This window comes from Mustela nigripes, chromosome 14, assembly GCF_022355385.1.
Source record: "Mustela nigripes isolate SB6536 chromosome 14, MUSNIG.SB6536, whole genome shotgun sequence".
Classification (NCBI taxonomy): Eukaryota; Metazoa; Chordata; class Mammalia; order Carnivora; family Mustelidae; genus Mustela; species Mustela nigripes.
This window is the reverse complement of record NC_081570.1, coordinates 104,354,836-104,376,311: the sequence shown is the minus strand read 5'-3', so window position 1 is coordinate 104,376,311 and position 21,476 is coordinate 104,354,836. Positions and strand designations below refer to the sequence as shown.

At 36.8% G+C, this 21,476-nt stretch overlaps 1 protein-coding gene across 3 annotated transcripts in view; it reads right to left on the bottom strand.

Annotated features, from left to right (window-relative positions):
• Window positions 1–21,476, bottom strand: part of GPR89A (G protein-coupled receptor 89A) — a 60,547-nt gene that overhangs the window by 6,802 nt on the left and 32,269 nt on the right. For 2 of the 3 annotated variants that reach the window (XM_059375962.1, XM_059375964.1), the window contains exons 8-10: window positions 16,159–16,268; window positions 13,602–13,711; window positions 11,788–11,880 (exon numbers count right to left, since the gene is read on the bottom strand). In XM_059375962.1, coding sequence (XP_059231945.1) covers window positions 11,788–11,880; window positions 13,602–13,711; window positions 16,159–16,268 — 313 coding nt within the window. The remainder of the gene's footprint in view (window positions 1–11,787; window positions 11,881–13,601; window positions 13,712–16,158; window positions 16,269–21,476) is intronic. The other variant, XM_059375963.1, reaches the window with a different exon arrangement.

Here is a 21,476-nt window from a genome sequence, read left to right as displayed (position 1 = left end):
CAATAATGATAGAGAATTTTAAAGATTTATTTTATTTTTGAGAGAGAACAAGAGCATGCACAAGCAGGGGGAGGGGTCAGGGAGATGGAGTGAAACTCAAGCTGAGTTGGGGACCTCAATGTGGGGCTCAATTTCACAACCCTGAGATCACGACCTGAGCCAAAATCAAGAGTTGGATGCTTAGCTGACTAAGCCACCTGGGTTCCTCTAAAGCAAGAATTTTAAAAATAGCAAGAGAAAAAAACAGTTACCATGAGGGAACCCTATAGTTATTAGTTGATTTTATACCATAGCTATTAGTTGAAAGTTATTAGTTGATTTTGTATGAGAAACTTTGTAGGCCAGAAGAGGGTGGCAGAATATATTCAAAGTACTGAAAGGAAGACCTGCAAACCAAGAATACTCTACAAGGCAGTTATCATTCAGAATAAAAGAGAGACAAGGGGCGCCTGAGTGGCTCCGTGGGTTAAGCCTCTGCCTTTGGCTCAGGTCATGATCTTGGGGTCCTGGGATCGAGCCCCACATTGGGCTGTCTGCTCAGTGGGGAGCCTGCTTCCCCCTCTCTCTCTGCCTGTCTGACTACTTTAAAAAAAAGAAAAAAAAAAGAGAGACAAGGGACACCTGGGTGGCTCAGTTGGTTAAGTAGCTGCCTTCGGCTCAGGTCATGATCCCAGCGTCCTGGGATCGAGTCCCACATTGGGCTCCTTGCTCGGCGGGGAGCCTGCTTCTCCCTCTGCCTCTGCCTGCCATTCTGTCTGCCTGTGCTCGCTCTCTCCCCGCCTCTCTCTCTGATAAATAAATAAAAATCTTTAAAAAAAAAAAAAAAAAAGAGAGAGAGACAAAAAGTTTCCCAGACAAAAGTTCAAGGATTTAATCACCACTAAACCAGCCCTATAAGAAATGTAGGGGCTCCTGGGTGGCTCAGAGGGTTAGGCCTCTGTCTTGGGCTCAGGTCATGAACTCAGCATCCTGGGATCAAGCCCCACAATGGTCTCTCTGCTTGGCAGGGAGCCTGCTTCCCCCTCTCTCTCTCTGCCTGCCTCTCTGCCTACTTGTGATCTCTCTCTCTTTGTCAAATAAATAAATAAAATGTTTTTTTTTTTTAAAAAGAAAGAAATGTAAAAGGAAATTATTAGAGCGGGAAAAAAAGGCCATAATTATAAGAAAGTTATGAAAGGAAAAAGTTTCACAGGTAAAAGTAAACATATAATACATGTAGTAGATTAATCACTTATAAACCCAGTCTGGAGCAAAAGTAGTAAAATCATTTATTTCTACAAAAGCCAGTCAAGAAATATGCAAAATAAAAAGTAAAATATGACATCATATACATAAAATGGGGAGGGGGAGTAAAAATGTAGTACTTTTAGAATGTTTTTGAATTTCAGCTTGAACTTAAGTTTAACCATCAACCTCTGCTATACACCTAAGATATAATATATAAGCCTAATGGCAACCACAAATCAGAAACTTGTAATAGCTACACAAAAAAGAGAAAGGAATGCAAACATAACACTACCATAAGGGGAGAGAGCAGAAGGAACAGAGAAGAACCACAAAAACAACCAGAAAACAATTTACAAGATGGCAATAAATACATAACTCTCAATAATTACTTTAAATGTAAATCATCTAAATGTACCAATTGAGAAAGACAAAGGGTGACTGAATGGATAAAAAAACAAGCCCCATCTATATGCTTCTTTAAGAGACTAACTGCAGACCTAAAGATACATAGAGACTGAATATGAAGGGCTGGAAAAAATACAACATGTGAAAGGCAGGAAAAAAGCTGGGATAGCAATACTTAGTATCAGATAAAGTAGATCTTAAAACAAAGACTGTAGCAAGGGACAAAGGAGGGCGCTACATAATGATAAAGGGATCAGTCTAACAGGAGGATATAACAACTGTAAATATCTATGCCCCCAACATAGGAGCACCTAAATACATAAAGCAATAATTAACAAACAAAGGGAGAAGTTGACAATAATACAGTAATAACAGGTAACTGTAACATTCCACTTGCAACAGTGTAGATCATTCAGACAGAAATCAGTAAGGAACCAGTGGCTTGAACAATACATTAGAACAGATGTACTTAACAGATACACACTGAACATTCCATCAAAAAACCACTGCATACACATTCTTTTCAAGTCCATGTTAAACATTCCCCAGAAGAGATCACAGCTTAGGCCACGAAACAAGTCTCAATAAATTTAGTAAGACTGAAATCACATCATGCATCTTTTCTAATCACAATGGTAGGACACTAAAATCCAATCACAAGAAAAAAATCTAAAAAGAATACCAATACATGGAAGCTAAATAACATGCTACTAAACAATGAATGGGTCAATCAAGAAATCAAGGAGGAAATAAAAAAATACATGGAGACAAATGAAAATGAAAATATAATGGTTCAAAGTCTTTGAGAAGCAGTAAAAACCATTCTAAGAGGGAATTCTTTTTTTTTTTTTTTTTTAAGATTTTATTTATTTGACAGAGATCACAAGTAGGCAGAGAAGCAGGCAGAGAGAGAGGAGGAAGCAGGCTCTCCGTTGAGCAGAGCCCAATGTGGGGCTCGATCCCAGGAACCTGAGATTATGACCAAAGCCGAAGGCAGAGGCTTTAACTCACTGAGCCACCCGGGCGCCCCTAAGAGGGAATTCCATAGCAACAAAGGCCTAATTCAATAAACAAGAAAAATCTCAAGTAAACAACCTAACCATACACCTAGAAAAGCTAGAGAAAGACCAAAGCCCAAAGCTAGTAGAGGGAAAGAAGTAATAAAATTAGAACAGAAATAAATGAAAGAGAGAAAAAAGGATCAATGAAACTAGAACCTGTTTCTCTGAGAAGATCAACAAAATTTGTAAATCTGTAGCCAGACTCATTAAGAAAAAGATGCAAATAAAATCAGAAATAAAGGAGAAGTAACAACTGACACCACAGAAATAGGTGAAAATAGGATTATAAGAGACTGTTATGAAAAATTGTATGTCAACAAACTGGACAACCTAGGAGAAAGAGATTCTTAGAAACATAATCTTCTAAAACTGAATAAGGAAGAAATAGAAAATCTGAACACAGCAATTAGCAGTAATGAAATGGAATCAGTAATAAAAAAAACTTTCCAAAACAGAAGTCCAGGATCAGATGACACAGGTAAATTCTACCAAATATTTAACAAAGAGTTAATACCAAAGAGGTGAAAGACCTACACTCTGAAAACTGTAGAACACTGATGAAAGAAACTGAAGCTGAATCGAACAAATGGAAAGACATTCCATGCTTGTACATAAACTAATGTAACATTGTGTATCAGGTCTACCAAAATAAAGAAAGAAGAGTTAACATCTACTCTTCTCAAATGATTAAAAAAATTTTTACTGAGTTATTTTGAAGAGAGGGGGTGGGGGAGGAAGGGACAGGAGGAGGGAAAGAATCTCAAGCAGAACTCCACACTGAGCACTGAGCCTGATGCGGGGGTTGATCTCACGACCCATGGGATCATGACCTGAGCCAAAACCAAGTTGACTGCTCAACCAACTGAGCCACCCAGGCACCCCTCTCCCCAAATGATTAAAAAAAAAATAGAAGAGGAAGGGAACTTCCAAATTCTCTCTATAAGGCCACCATTTCCCTGATACCAAAACTGGACAGACACTACCAAAAAAGAAAACTTTAAGCCAATATTTCTGAGGTACATGGATGCAAAATTCCTTAAAAAAATTATCAAACTGAAAAAAAAAATTTAGCTAACTGAATTCAATAATACATTTAAAAAACTGTTCACCACAATCAAGTAGAATTTATTCCAGGAATACAGGGTAATTCAATATTCTCAAGTCAAACACGATAAACCACATCAACAAAATAAAGTATAAAAACCATATGGTCATCTCAATAGATGCAGAAAAAGCATTTGACAAAATACAACATCCATTCATGATAAAGTGGATTTAGAGGGAACAAAGTGGGTTTAACAAAACACGTGTCGGCATAATAAAGGCCATATATGAAAAATGTTCACTGGTGAAAATAGGCATCACACTCATTTGTGAAAAACTGAGAGCTCTTCCTCTAAGATCAGGAAGAAGACACGGACATTCACTCTTACCACTTTTATTCAACATAATACTGAAAGTCCTAGTTGTAGCAATCAGACAAGGAAAAAAAAAAACGGCATTCAGAATGACAAGGATGTTAAACTTGCTATTTGCAGTTAACATGATCATATAGAAAAACCTAGAAACTCCACCAAAAACTATTAGAACTGATAAATGAATTCAGTAAAGTTGTAGGATACAAAATTAATATACAGAAATCAGTTGCATTTCTACAACAACCAAAAAGATTATCTAAGAACAAACTTACCCTAGGAGGTGAAAGACCGATTACCCTAAAAACTATAAAATACTAGGGTGCCTGGGTGGCTCAGTGGGTTAAAGCCTCTGCCTTCAGCTCAGGTCATGATCCCAGGGTCCTGGGATCGAGCCCCCCATCGGGCTCTCTGCTCACCAGGGAGCCTGCTTCCTCCTCTCTCTTTGCCTGCTTCTCTGCCTACTTGTGATCTCTGTCAAATAAATAAATAAAATCTTAAAAAAAAAAAACCTATAAAATACTGATGAGAGAAATTGAAGGCAACATGAACAAATGGAAAGTTACTCTGTTCTCATGGACTGGAAGAATTAATATTGTTAAAAATGTCCATACCACCCAAAGCAATCTACAGATTCCATACAATCCCTACCTAATTACCAATAGCATTTTTCACAGAACTAGATTGAATAACCCTAAAATGTGTATGGAGCCACAAAAGACCCCAAAGAGCCAAAACAATCTTGAAAAAGAACAAAGCTAGAAGTCTCATAGTCCTGGAGTTCAAGATATACTTTAAAGGTGTAGTAACCAAAACAGTGTGGGACTGGCACAAAAGCAGACATATAGATCAATGGAACAGAACAGAAAAATACATGATTGGGTAATCCCACTACTGGGTATTTACTAAAAGAATATGAAAACCCTAATTTGAAAAGCTATATGCACCCCTATGTTTACAATAGCTGAGATATAGAGGCAACCCAAGGGTCTACTGATAGTTGAATGCATAAAAAGATGTGGTGCATATATGCAATGGAACATTACTCAGCCATAAAAAAGAATGTGAGCTTGCCATTTTAACAGTCTTAAAGGGTACTATGCTAAGTGAAATAAGTCAGACAAGGAAAGACAACACATGATTTCACTTATAAACAGGATCTTAAAAACGAAACAAATGAACAAAGAAACAAGCAAACAGACTCTTAAATACAGAGAACTGGTCAGAGGGGAAGTGAGTAAAGGGATGGGTGCAATGGATAAAGTGGTTTAAGAGACACAAACTTGGGTGCCTGGGTGGCTCAGTGGGTTAAGCCGCTGCCTTCGGCTCAGGTCATGATCTCAGGGTCCTGGGATCGAGTCCCGCATCGGGCTCTCTGCTCAGCAGGGAGCCTGTTTCCTCCTCTCTCTCTCTCTGCCTGCCTCTCTGCCTACTTGTGATCTCTCTCTGTCAAATAAATAAATAAAATCTTAAAAAAAAAAAAAAGAGGCACAAACTTTCAGTCATGGAGATGAAATGTATAGCGCAGAGAAGAGTCAATATTAAAATAACACTGTATGGTGACAGATGGTGACTACACTCATAGTGAGCCCTCTGTAATGTATAGAATTGTTGAATCACTATGCTGTACACCTGAAGTTAACATTGTATATTAATTATAGTTGGGTAAAGAAAATATACAAAGCAAAAACTGACAGAATTAAAAAGACAAATCAACAACAATGGTTTGAAATTTCATCACTGATGAAACAACTGATAAATCAGAAAATTAAAAGGATACAGAAAACTTTAACAATACTATCAACTAATTTGACCTAATTGACATTTATACAACATTCCAGCCAACAGGAGCAGAAAATAAGTCTCAAGAAATTTGAAGAAATTTATATCATACTAAATCTGTTCTCAGATCACATGGAATTAAATTAGAAATCAATTACAGAGGGAAATTAAGAAGATCCCCAAATATTTAATAACAGACTTCTAAATAATGCATGAGCCAAAGAAGAAAAATTAGAATTATTTTGAACTGAATGAAATAAAAATACAACATATCAGAAATGTTATATTTTGTGAGATGCTTAGCAAGAAATCTATAGCACGAGGGGCGCCTGGGTGGCTCAGTGGGTTAAGCCACTGCTTTCAGCTCAGGTCATGATCCCAGAGTCCTGGGATCGAGTCCCACATCAGGCTCTCTGCTCAGCAGGGAGCCTGCTTCCTCCTCTCTCTCTCTGCCTGCCTCTCTGCCTACATGTAATCTCTCTCTGTCAAATAAATAAATAAAATATTTAAAAAAAAAAGAAATCTATAGCACGAAAACAACTATATTTAAAGTTTTGAATCAATGATCTTAGCTTGTACTTTACAAAATTAGAAAAAGACCCCAAACAAGCAGAAGACAAATTATAAAGATCAGAGCAGAAATTGATAAAGTAGAACACAGAGAAACAATACAGAAAATCAATTAATCCGACAACATGGATGGAACTAGAGCGTATCATGCTTAGTGAAATAAGTCAAGCAGAGAAAGACAACTATCATATGATCTCCCTGATATGAGGAAGTGGTGATGCAACATGGGGGCTTAAGTGGGTAGGAGAAGAATCAATGAAACAAGATGGGATTGGGAGGGAGACAAACCATAAGTGACTCTTAATCTCACAAAACAAACTGAGGGTTGCTGGGGGGAGGGGGTTTGGGAGAAGGGGGTGGGATTATGGACATTGGGGAGGGTATGTGCTTTGGTGAGTGCTGTGAAGTGTGTAAACCTGGCAATTCACAGACCTGTACCCCTGGGGATAAAAATATATGTTTATAAAAAATAAAAAATTAAAAAAAAATCAATTAATCCAAAAGCTGGTTCTTTGAAGCGTTCAATAAAATTGATAAACCTTGATCCAGACTGATTAGAAAAAAAAGACAAGACACAAATTACTGATATCAAGAATGAGATACCACTTCAGCCACCACGATGACTCTAATTAAAAGATAAGTAAGTGCTGGTGAGGCTGTGGAGAAATGACAACTGTTACACTGCCAGTGGGAATGTAAACAGGTGCAGCTGCTTGGGAAAAGAGTCTGGCAGACTGGCAGTTTATCAAAAGGTTAAACAAACTGGTAGCATATGACCCAGCAATTTTGCTTTCACAGGCATGTACCTAAGGGAAATGAAAACATATATCCACATACAAATTTATCAAAAAATGCTCACAACAGCATTATTTATAATGGCCAAAAAGTGGAAACCACCCAAATGCTTCTCAACTGATGGGTGGATAAATAAAATGTGGTATATCTATATAATGGAAAGAATGTTATTCATCTATAGAAAGGAATAAAGTGTTGCTAGAGGCTACAATATAGATGAACCTTAAAAACATTTACTAAGAAGCCAATCACAAAAGACCACATGTTGTGTGACTCAATGTACATGAAGTGTCCAGAATAGAAAATCTATAGAGACATAAAATAGATTAGTGCCTGCCTAAGGCTAGAGAAGAAATAAGGAATAACTGCTAATGAGTATGGAATTTCTTTTGGGGTGACTGCATTATTTGTGTGCACAACTTTTGAATATATTAAAAACCACCAAACTATACATAAAATGGGTTAATTATTTTGTATGTGACTATCTCAATAAAGGTGTTATACAAAAGAAGAGGGGTGATATCACTACAGATTTTATAGATATTGAAAGGATACTAAGGGAATATTAAGAGCAATTTTATGCAAATAAATCTGACTTCAATAAAAACGGACAAATTCCAGAAACTACAAAAGCTCACTCAAGAAATATATAACCTGAATAAACCTTATAGTCTGTTAAAGAAACTAAATCCGTAATTAAACGATTTTCCTGCAAAGAAGACTCTAGGTCTAGATGCCTTCACTGGTGAATTCCACCAAATGTTTAAGAAAGAAATTATAATAATTCCACAGAAACTCTTCCACTAATTGGAAGAGGAAGGAATCCTTCTCAACCTCTAAGGTTAGCATCATTCTGACACCAAAGCCAGAGACATTACAAAAAAAGTATACTCTGATATTTCTCATTAACACTGATGCAAAAATTCTTAAGAAAATATTACTAAGTTAAATCCAACAACATACACCATGGCCAAGTAAGGTTTATTATAGGAATTCAAGGCTAGTTTAATATTAAAAAATTAACCAAAGTAACTCACTATACCAGCTGAATAAAAAGGAAAAGTCATGTGCTTCTCTCAAAAGATGCAGAAATAGCATTTGACAAAAATCAAACACACTTTCATGATTAAAAACACTCAATAAACTATGAGTAGGAGTAACTTCCTCAACCTGCTAAATGGGAGTCCAGGAAAAGCCAACCGCTAATACCATATTTAACAAGATCAGGATGACTACTCTTACCACTTCTGTTTAATTTTGTACAGGAGGCTTTGGTCAGTGCAATAAGGCTAAAGGAGGAGAAGAAAGAAGAAAGATGGGATAGGACAGAAAAGGAAGGGAAAGAAAGGGAAGAAATAAAAGGCATCCAGATAGGAAACAAGGAAGCAAACCTCTTCATTTGCAGAGATCTGATTGTCTACGTAGAAAAAATCCTATGAAATCTATGAAAAGCTTTTAGAATAAGGGGATTTAGCAAGGTTGTGGAATAGAAGAATCAACTGTGTATCTATATACTAGTAATATTCAGGATCTGAAATTATAAAAACAGTCCTATTTATAATAGCATCAAAAATATCAAATACTTGAGATAAATCTAATGAAAGATATAAAAGACCTGTACACTAAAACCTAAATATTGTTGAGTGAAACTAAAGAAGATTTACATAAATGAAGAGTTACACTGTGATCATCAAATGCAACACTCAGTATTAAGATGTCATTTCTCTTCAAACTGATCTGAAGACTCGACATTCTAATACATATTTCAGCAAGTATTTTGTATTCAGCAGCATTAAAAAAGCAGCTTCTAAAAATTCATATGGAAAAGCAAAGGACACAGAATGGCCAAAACAAGTTTAAATAAGAAGAAAGAGTACTTAAATGATTTGATTTCAAGCCTTATTTCGGGGTGCCTGGGTGGCTCAGTGGGTTAAAGCCTCTGTCTTCGGCTCAGGTCATGATCCCAGGGTCCTGGGATGGAGCCCCGCATCCAGCTCTCTGCTTGGCAGGTAGCCTGCTTCCCCCTCTCTCCCTGCCTGCCTCTCTGCCTACTTGTAATCTCTGTCTGTCAAATAAATAAATAAAATATTAAAAAAAAAAAGACTTATTTCAAGACAGAGTGGTATTGGCATTAAATAAAGGCAGACATACATAACAGTAGGAAAGAACAGAGTACAGACACAGACCCACCCATATGCGGGCAATTAGGTTTTGACTAAATTGCAAAGACAACTGAATGAGAAAGGATAATCTTTTCAGCAAATGGTGCCAGAACAAGTAGATATCTATATGAAAAAAATGAACTCGGATCCACATTCCAACACTGTCTGAGAAAATTAACTACAGATGGATCATGTGCTGAAATGTAAAAATCTCAAACTATAAAATTTATAGAGTAAAAGATGAAAAAATCTTGGCGACCTTGGGTTAGCCAAGATTGCTTAGGTACAACACCAAAAGCATAACCCATAATAGAAAACAAAAGACACATTGGACTTCATCAAAATGAAAAACTTCAATTCTTTCAAAGACACTGTGCAGAGAATGATAAGCTAAGGTAGTGACTGGGAGAGAATATTTGAAAATCACAAAGGGTTTCCAGAATATAGTGAAAACCTTGCAAAACCCAATAAAAAGAAATCCTAATTTAAAAACTGGGCAACAAATCTGAATAGCTCTATCTTCCTCCTCCCTCCAAAATATACAGGCGGCAAATCAGCACATGAAAAGTTGTTTAGCACCATTAGGCATTAGGGAAATGCAAATTAAGCAATCTGTATCAGCTCATATCTACTAGAATGTCTAAAATTTAAAATACTGACTACAAAATGTGAGCAAGGATGTGGAGTAAATAAAACTCTCAAACTATGCAGGTGGGGATGTAAAATGGTACAACATCCTTTGGAAAAGTTTGTCCATTTCTTCAAAGGTTTAACATCCATCTGCCATGTGACCTAGCCATGCTATACTGAAGTGTTTTCTCCTAAGAGGAAAGACAGCACATGTCCACATAGAAACCTGTACACAAATGTTCATAGCAGCTTTACTTGTAATATCCCCAAACTAGAAACAAATACCCAACAGCAGGTGAAAAGATAAACAAAATGTGGTATAATCATACAACAGAATACTACTCAGCCATGAGAAGGAATAAACTACTGATCGCATGATAACATGAATGAAACATGAGATAATTCTGCTAAGTAGAAGTTGTCAGAAAAAGGGTATCTACTCTAAGATTTCATTTATATAAAGTTCTAGAAAATATAAACTAATGTATAATGAAAGCAGATTGGTGGTTGACTGGGGATGAATGCAATACGTATTTCATTATAAGGGGACACAGGAAACTTTTTGGAAGTGATGGATGGATATGGTCACTACCTTAAGGGTGGTGACAGTTGTTGCAACAGGTGTACACATCTGTCAAAACTTACCCAACTATACCCTTAAAATATATGCAGTTTATTAAACATCAATTAAACTTCAATAATGCTGTTAAAAAAGGATATACTCCCCTAAAGTCTATAACTCAGGAAAAACTTTTTAGTAGCTTAGCTAACTGAACATACTATCTTCATTTATCTTCTCCCACTGTATGAATTAAGATTAAAAATTGTTCTCTGGGGGCGCCTGGGTGGCTCAGTGGGTTAAGCCACTGCCTTCGGCTCAGGTCATGATCTCAGGTCCTGGGATCGAGTCCCACATCGGGCTCTCTGCTCGGCAGGGAGCCTGCTTCCTCCTCTCTCTCTGCCTGCCTCTCTGCCTACTTGTGATCTCTGTCTGTCAAATAAATAAATAAAATCTTTAAAAAAAAAAAAATTGTTCTCTGAATAGATATTGACATAAATTTATTATAATATTAGATCTATTAAAATCCAGAATCTTTCATTCATCTATAGAGGCCAAAATTAACAAGCTAATAAAGCTCCTCTTTATGCAAACACAGCCCCAGGAGAGTCGCAGAACCAGAAAGTCCAATTAGTCTTTTCTGTAATCACACTGAAACCCATGAATATCTACAGATGAGTCATAAGAAGAATGTACATAAAATGAACATAAAGAATAGAGCATTAAGAGAGAGCCAAAAAAGAATGAGAGCCATAAGCACCTAAAATGAATTTATTTCCAGAAATATAAATGTTTTACTTGTAGAACTTACTTTAGATTAAACTTTTTAAGGTGTATATAGATTACTAAAAAGGAGAGGTAATTTCTGTTCTGAGCTGAAGGTAGGGATTGTGTCACATAGATATACTCAAGGGTAATATGGAAAACAGAGTGTAAAATAAGAAACTTTTGTATTTCCTTCATATAGTTTATAAACTATATCTGATTAATGATTTCTGAATGAAGAAATGTTTAGGTGACCTAAAAAAGAGAGGGAAAGGAGTCAGGCTCAAGGATGTGAAAGACAGCATTCTGTGTGACTCGACTGGATTTAGTTTAGTGCCTCAGTCAGACCCACTTTTCTCTCTGCCATTAGCAGGGAAAATAACCTCAACCCTGACAACTAAAACTAATATACTTACCATGAAAATTTTCCAAACACAGTAAATAGAGAAAAAGTAACCCAAAAAATTAAAGTATTTCCCCTTGAAAGTTTTGGAATATTCTATTCTCTCCTGAGGGAAAACAAACAACAAAACACTGTTAGTCTCAGCAAAATGTAAACTTATACTCAACCAAAACATTCCTGCTTCTATGAAATTACTGTTTTGCTGGAGTGAAAACCCCATACATTACATTAATCTTAAAATAATACTAGTAGGCAACATTTATTGAATGCTTACTTTAAGCCTGAAGTTGGGAAAAACACCTTACATACATTATCTACTTTAATTTTTATAGCAACTGTTATATGTTCTATTATCTTAATTGTACACATGAGAAAATTAAGGCTTACAGGGGTTGGATAACTTGCCCAAGGTCACACAGCTAGTAAGTAGAGGAATTTATGCTCAGGTCTGTCTTCAAAGCCTATGTTAATCTCTACCCTATATAGCTATTCCTATGAAGGGATCCTTGAAAAGGATAAAAATAGTCTGAATGAACTTAACTAATAGATTTTGTATCATTTGTTCAAAAAGTTACCTTACCTTCACTGAAGTTTCTTGTATCTTTGTAAAAAATTAGTTGGGCATATTTGTGTTGGTCTGAGTTTTCTACTCTGTTCCATTGATATGTCTATACCTTTGCCAATATCACATAGTTTTGATTAGTACAGCAATATAGTAAGATTTGAAATCAGACTGAGTCTTTCCATTTTATTCTTTTTCAAAACTGTTTTAGCTGTTCTAGTACTTTTGTCTTTCTATATATTAGAATAATTTTGTGTAGATCTACAAAAAATCTCGTTGGGACATATGTGAAACCTGTGCGTCAATGTAGAGAGAATCAGTATCTCCCCTATTTTGAGGCTTCCAATTGATAAACCTGTTACAACTATTTAGATACTTGGATTCTTTCATAAAGTTTGCCGCATGTGAGTCCTGTATGTGTTTTGTTAGACTTATACCTTTCATTTTTACAGTGATTGTAACTGGTATGGTATTGTAGTTTATATTGTATCTAATTACCAGTATAAAGAAATACAGCTTATCTCTGTACGTTTATTTTGTACCTTGCTATTCCTATGAAGGGATCCTTGAAAAGGATAAAAATAGTCTGAATGAACGTAACTAATAGATTTTGCATATTTAAGTTATATTGCATTTTAGATAAAAATAGGAAAACTACTTCTTATAGTTAGGTCACTTCTTGATCTGGATCCCTTCCTTTTTCTTTCTTTCTTTTTTTTTTTTTTTTAAGAGAGAGAAAAAAACCTGGCTGGTGGCGGGCACAGGGGCAGAGGGAGAGAGAGAATCTTAAGCAGGCTCTACACCCAGTGCAGAGCCTGATGCAGAGCTGAATCTCAAGACACTGAGATCATGACCTGAGCCAAAATCATAAGTTGGACACTCAACTAACTGAGCCACCCAGGTGCCCCTTAATCTGGATCTTTTAAAACATGGCTAGCTCACGGCACTGCTCTTAAAATATCACTAATTTATAAGAAATAAAACGCAATCAGAGGAGCTACCATCTTGACCCTGAATCAGTAGGAAGTGGTGTGCCACTTTCGAAGTTGAAAAACCTCTTGATTATCCTACTAATTTCTATTATTGAGTGTTCCAGTATGAATTTTGCTGTGGGTTGGAGCAATGTCATAAAGGATGCAGACTCCTAAAGCTTCATGGCTGATACTGGAGCGATAAGGTCACTTTCACACTGCTTGGCCATAGAGGACACTAAAAAGCTATTTAGTCTTGTTCTTTCTTCTGGTAGAAACTGGTAAAAATCATACTTTTGTTTCCTTGCCTTGTACCTTGGTAGCATATAGATCAGCTGTTTCCAGAAAAAGCTGCCTGCTTAGTTCTTCCAAAGCATCCACTTCCTGTTGAATAAGAGTAAGATCTGGCACAAAATGGGCATCAAGGCTTAAAACACATAGAAGTTTCAAGAAATAGTAATGAAGAAAGCATATGCTTTTGGTTTTTCCTATAGTAGATCTTAGGAACTGCCTATATATTCAATTTCCTGCTTCATGGACAACAGTACTCCTTTAGAGCAATTTCCCCAATCTCCAACACAGGTGTGTAAAAGCTTCTCCATTATCAAACAACTACCACTCAGTTTCTCACTAGTTCAAGTGGCTCAGACAGATGGCTTTGCTCACTGTTGCTTTTCTTTGATCAGTTAAAGTCAAATATAATTTTGAAATCTCAAATAGTTATACAGTAAAACACCTATAATACAATATAATTTCCCCTAAATTATCTAATAAATGTAATATTAGGAAAGGGAACTAATACTACTGAGTTCCAATACAGGCTGGGATTTATAAATATGACTTTTTGGTTCTTTATAGACATTATCTTCTATTGTACTCCTAACAGTCTCATGAAATAGATATTATTACCCATTTTGCAGATAAGGAAAGCAAAGCTCAGAGAGTCAAGTAACTTGCTCAAAGTCATGCAGCTAACAGGTGTGGATGCAAAGTCAGATCTGCTCTCCTCCAAGGCCTGTTCTTTCCATTACACTATGCTACTTTCCAAGAACTTACTGAGGTCCTATTAGTTTCTCCATTTAGGAGACAGGGCCTCAGAGAAGTGAAATAATCCTGATACTTTTGCTGACTTGACTTATTGTCATAAAGACAGTTTAAACCTAAACTTTGGCTTTTATGGACTTTTAAGTAATAAAAATAGTGAAGACAGCCCACTACAGGTATATCTCATTCTGTTGTACTTTGTAGATTTTTTTTTTTTTTTAAACAAATTGGAGGTTGTGGCAATCCTGCGTTGGGCAAGTCTACTGGTGCCATTTATGTCTCTGTGTCACATTTTGGTAATTCTCACCTTATTTCAAACTTTTTCATCATCATTACTATTATTATTATTATTATATTTTTTAATAGGGATTTGTGATCAGTAATTACCACTCACTGGAAGTTCAGATGATGGTTAGCCTTCTTTATACACTTTTTAAAAAAGAATGCTCTTACACACTCAATAGGATACAGTATAAATATAAGTTCTATATGTACTGGGAACCCAAAGTATCCATCTGACTCCCTTCAATGTGATAGCCACTTTTTGTGATGTTCTGGAACCAAAACTGTAACATCTCTGGGGTATGCCTGTAGTACTCAAATTACTGAGTATCCTTCTGCTCCTTCCTCAATAAGGAAGGCTGCTATTCTCATGGTTCAGGCAGTCAAACAACAGGGTTTAACTAGTTCCATGTCTGCCTCTCCCATGATTAGACAGCTTCTTGAGAAAAGAGAGTATACTCTGTTCATCATTTTATCCCTTAGGACTCTGCCCGGAAATGGGAGATGTGAAATAAATGTTTCTAGATTAAATGAATTCAATGTAATCCTTTCTTTCCTCTCTCATGGTCACGTCACCCTGCCTTTCTTTGCTCTAAATCTTACCTACATTTGACACCAGAAAGATGTGCCACAATTTATAGCAAGAACCGACTACATCCTTTTCCTAGAGCTGAAGCAAAAGGGAATTTGTACTTCCGCAGGCAGAGGAAGGAAGTAAGAATATGCTATCTCCCTCCAGGTGCCCCAAGTTTTAACTTAATAGCCTGGCAGCCACAAAGAGATTTTGTTTCTCAATTTGGGTGTCAGCTGAACACTGCAACCAGCTGGGACAAGAACAATCTTTAACCCAATCTCCTTAATTCTTTAAACCTAAAGTCACTGAAGATACAGAGCTGCTTAAAATTTGTTTAGAAATACTTACTGCGGGGCACCTGGGTGGCTCAGTGGGTTAAGCCTCTGCCTTCGGCTCAGGTCATGATCTTACGGTCCTGGGATTGAGCCCTGCTCAGCGGGGAGCCTGCTTCCCATTCTCTCTCTGCCTGCTGCTCTGCCTACTTCTGATCTCTCTGTCAAATAAATAAGATCTTAAAAAAAAAAAAAAAGAAATACTGACTGCTTTAGAAATAGGCCCTTACCGTCCCATACATATACAAGCCATCCATTTTAGGGAGCCACTGTGTTTTAAGCTGCTTGTTCAGACTTGGGAAATAGAAGAGCGCAGTGGAAAGAACCAAGAGGAGGTCCTGTCTTTGCCACAAACCACAGTGTAAGTTAACCTCTCTGGGTCTATTTTCTCATCTGTAAAATGGAAAGAGTGACTTTTAGGACTTCAGCTCAAAGACAATGGTTTTATGATCTTTTAGAGGTGTAGGAAAGATGACTCCGTATTTCCTAAGCCTAGCCCTGGCCAGCTGGACTCTGATGTAGTCAAGTACCATAAGAGAGACCATCCCAATACTACTTTTTTCTTCTGGCCTTTGGTTCAGAGTTGAGAAAAAGAATCAAACAGAGTGATAAAGGATACTTTCACTTCCTGGTGCTGAAGTGGTAACACTTTTTATCATTCCCCAGAATCCTGATGGTTTGTTATGCACCTCCCCCTTCTGGAACATAGTTCTCCGTGTCATTGCCATCCTGAAATGAAAGAAAAGATAAAACCTCAGCAAGGGAGCTTGGAGCCTCATGGTGTGTTCTCATCTACCTTCTAGTCTCATAAGTGCCCCTTTCCTTTGCTGAGCTGTTCAGGAAAGAATGCAAACTCTGGAGTCTCGCTTTTCTACTGTTTACAACTGAAGGGCAACTATACACTCCCAAGAAGCAATGTGGCCTAGGCAAAGGAGCACAGAATTTGGAGAAGACAGTAAATGTGGAGACTGGCTCTAACTGAGAAGCTGTGAGACTTCAGAGTTTCTATTTATTCATCTCCAGTAGGTGTGAGATTACTGAAATCATATATAAGAGTTCTTGTTATCAACTACAAGGCACTACACATATATTAATAATTATTACTGTTATCATTTAAGGACAAAATAGTCAACACACCTAAAGGACCAGATTCAGGATAGGAACTAAAAAAGTTTATCCTTCCTTTTCAAAAGCAGACCAAAGAAAAACAACAAAAAATCCCAGTAAGATACACTCTTCTAAAACATCATTCTCTAACTCTAATCCCCCCCCCCCCCCAACTATTGAATAAGTCAACAAGAAACTTACTACTATTCCTTCCTCTTGTCCTCTCAGTTCTATGGAGAACTCACCGCCTCAGCAGCAGATGCTGGCATGTTCCAGCCTACCACAATGGTGTTTTAGAACAGGGTCCTTGCAAGCAAAAGGAAGATCACTTGTACATAACGGTTACTTGAAGGGTATAACGGGCGAAGTCCTTCCAGTTTAAAATAAACCAGGTTAGGTGTAACAGAGATAGAGTAGTAGGACTAAAGAAAAGTTGAAAAGAAGATGGAGATTTTTGGGTGACAAGAGACAGAAGTGGTAAGGAGGACAAACGGCATTAAAATTTACAGTTGGAACCAATACAAAATGGTACCAGTGGTACCAAACAGTATTTCCATGGACTAATTCTTTTTTTTTTTTTTTTTAAGATTTTATTTATTTATTTGACAGAGATCACAAGTAGGCAGAGAGGCAGGTAGATAGAGGGGGAAGCAGACTCCCTGCTGAGCAAAGAGCCCGATGCGGGGCTCGATTCCAGGACCCTGAGACCATGACCTGAGCCGAAGGCAGAGGCTTCAACCACTGGGCCACGCAGGTGCCCCTCTATGGACTAATTCTTTAAGCTACTGGTTAAAACAATATTAAGAAGAAGAACATTAGGTGTATTGGGCCATGCTGACTTAACTGTTTCCTCCCCTAAATGATCTCAGCCTGAATACTGAGTGAATAAAATATAGCTCCAAGCTTTAGCTCTTCTTTAATTACATATGTTCACTGTAACTCAGCATTATTGGAAGATGTAACTAGCAACCAAGAATAGGCTCAGACCTAGGGAGATTTTTGACTTGGCAAGACTCCTAATCCTTAGTTTTCCCATTTTCATTGGTGGAAAAGCTGGAACAAGTATATGAAGAGGGAAGAGGTTCTATCTCAACTCATTTAAAAGTTCACTTCAGTTTAGCATGCTGGAATAAAGGACAGGCCTTGGAGAGAGAGGACACACAGAGAGCCATTTCTATTATCCTCAGTTTTCATGTCTTAGTACAATAAACACAACAACTGTGGAGTGGAAATGGCTGATTTTCTAAAGGTGACTGACACTATCATGGCTCCATAACAGGCAGAGAGAGAGGAATAACCACAAGAAGTGAAGGTTGTCTGCACACAGCAAGCATGACCTTGTTTTAAACAACTTACTTTCACTTTTTATCACTCAGCTATAAATTAGGTTTGCTCTTACCAAGTTAGTTGCAGATGAACAATAAGTATATATTTTCAAAAGAAATAGTAACAATATCAAACTCCCTGAGATGTGGTAAAAAAGGAAAAAAACCAGTATGAGATACTAGCGAAGTCACTAAGTTTTATATTGAACTTTTGTCACTATCCTCACCAACCCCACTGTGAGCATCACCCCTATTGCTTCTTTATAACGGGTAGTCCAGATCAAGAAATTATCTCTTCATTATTAGCTGAACACCATTAAAAAACCCATAGTCTGGAAAGACACATGCACCCGGCTGAGATTTAGTGGTAGATTTCAAGTCAAGAAGTTGCAAAAGATCTACTGTGGTTTAAATATGCCATTCTGTGGTTTTCTGATGGAAACCAGAAAGATGGGAATTCAGCAATCGCTTTTATAATTAAACATTTTGAGATAATTGTAGATTTGCATGTGGTTATAAAAAAAAAAGATCTCAATTACCCTTCACCCAGCTTTTCCCAATGGAAACATCTTGCAAATTTATAGAACAGTATCACAACCAGGGTACTGACACTGATAAGAGTCAAGATACAGGACATTTCCATCACTACAAGAATCCTTCATGTTGCCTTTATATAGCCCACTTCCCTCCTCTCAACTCCAACTCCTCTTTAATTACCCAGCAACCACAAATTTGTTTTCCATTTCCATTTTGTCATTTCAAAAAGGTTACATAAATAGAATCAGATAGTATATACCTTTGTGGATTGGCTTTTTTCACTCAGCCTAATTTTCTGAGAGTCACCCAGGCTGTTTTATTGATAGTTCATTCCTTCTGGTTCCTTAGTAGTATTCTGTGGTATGGATGTGCCACACTTTGTCCAACTATTCATTCATTAAAGAATATCTAGCTTATTTCCATTTTTGGCTACTATGAATAACACTGCTATACACATCAGCGTACAAGTTTTGTGTGAACGTAAGTCTTCATTTCTTTGGGATAAATGCCCAGAAATGCAAACCGCTGGGCTGTGTGGTCGTTGCATGTTTAGTTTTTAAAGAAACGGCTAAATGTGATCCAGAATTACTATTACGACATTTTAACCAGCAGTGTATGAGTGATCCAGTTCTCTGCATCCTTACTAGAATTTGGTGTCACTAATTTATTTTAGCCGTTCTAACCCATGGTTATCTTGTCGTTTTAATAGCATTTCTCTAATGGCTTATGATGTTAAAACATCTTTTCATGTACTAAATTGCCATCTGTATATGCTCTACAATGAAATATCTGCATGTCTTTTGCCAATTTTTTTTCTTTTTTTAGATTTTATTTATTTGACACACACAGAGAGAGCGGGAGACAGTGAGCATAAGTGGGGGAGCGGCAGGCAGAGGGAGAAGCAGGCTCCCCGCTAAGCAAGGCGCCCAATGTGGGACTCCATCCCAGGACCCTGGGATCAGGACCTGAGCTAAAGGCAGATGCTTAACTGGCTAAGCCAGCCAGGCTCATTTTTAAATTGGTCTTTTTATGTTTTTTAATTGTTTTGAAAGTTCACATATTTTAGTAGTTTTTTTTCCCCCCAGATAATGTGGTTTGCAAATTTTTCTCCCAGTCTGTAATTTGTCTTTTCATCCTCTGAGCAATGTCTTTCCCAGAGCGGAATTTTTTAGTTTGGATGAAATCCAACTTATTAATTTTTCCTTTTATAAAGTACGCTTTTGGTGTCAAGTCTAAGAACACTGCCTACCCCTAGGTCCCTCCTATGATTTCCTACGTTTTTTTCCCCCCTAGTTGTAGAGTTTTATAATTTGAGTTAATTTTTGTGTAAGATGAGAGCTTTATATTGAAAAAAAAAAAAGAAAATCTACGGATGTCAAATTGCTCCAGCATCATTTGTTCAAAAAGTTACCTTATCTTCACTGAAGTTTCTTGTATCTTTGTAAAAAATTAGTTGGGCATACTTGTGTTGGTCTGAGTTTTCTACTCTGTTCCATTGATATGTCTATACCTTTGCCAATATCACATAGTTTTGATTAGTACAGCAATATAGTAAGATTTGAAATCAGACTGAGTCTTTCCATTTTATTCTTTTTCAAAACTGTTTTAGCTGTTCTAGTACTTTTGTCTTTCTATATATTAGAATAATTTTGTGTAGATCTACAAAAAATCTCGTTGGGACATATGTGAAACCTGTGCGTCAATGTAGAGAGAATCAGTATCTCCCCTATTTTGAGGCTTCCAATTGATAAACCTGTTACAACTATTTAGATACTTGGATTCTTTCATAAAGTTTGCCGCATGTGAGTCCTGTATGTGTTTTGTTAGACTTATACCTTTCATTTTTACAGTGATTGTAACTGGTATGGTATTGTAGTTTATATTGTATCTAATTACCAGTATAAAGAAATACAGCTTATCTCTGTACGTTTATTTTGTACCTTGCAACATTGTTAAATAACCATTAGCTTGCATGGTTTGCCTGTATGTAACATTCTTCTCTTGCTGCTTATAAAACTTTCTTTGTCTTCCTCTTTTATCAATTTGACCATATGAACTCGGTGTACTTTTGTGTTTATCCCAGTTGGGGTTCTTTAGGCTTTTTGGATCTGTAAACGAACATTTTCCTCCAAATTTGGGAAGTTTCTGGCCATTATTTCTTTAAATACTTTTTTGCATCTTCCTCATTTTTTAGGACTCACAACTCCATGTTGAACTGTTTGATACTGTTTTATACTGAGACACTATGCACTTTTTCCCAGTCTTTTCTCTCTCTTTTTCAAACTGAGTAATTTCTATTGATCTGTTTTCAACTTGAATAATTTTTTCTGCTATCTCAATTTCTGCTAAACCTACCTAGTAAAATTTTCATTTCAGTTATGGTACTTTTTTTGTTTTTTTTAAAAGATTTTATTTATTTATTTGACAGAGATCCTAAGTAGGCAGAGAGGCAGGGAGAGAGAGATAGAGAGAGGGGAAGCAGGCTCCCTGCTGAGCAGAGAGCCCGATGCGGGGCTTGATCCCAGGACCCTGGGATAATGACCTGAGCCAAAGGCAGAGGCTTTAACCCACTGAGCCACCCAGGTGCCCCTCAGTTACTGTACTTTTTAACTTTTGAATTTCTTTTTGTTTTCTTTTAAAAATACAGTTTTCATTTTTCTTTTGGGATCCTTTATCTATTCACTAATATTATGCTTACCTTCATTTCTTAGAATTTATAATAGCTGTTTTTAAGTCTGTTTGCTAAATCTATTATCTGGGCTCACTTTAAGTTAAGTGTCCATTAACTGCTTTTTGTCTTGAATATGGATTGCATGCCCCTATTTTTTGGTACATATAGTAAGTTTTAGCTAAAAACTTAACACTGTATATATTATGTTGCAGTGCTTTGAAATCTGTTTTGTTTTTCTGAGGATTTTTGTTGTTGTTGTTGTTGTTCTATTAAGCAGTTAAATTCCCTGGGTTCAAA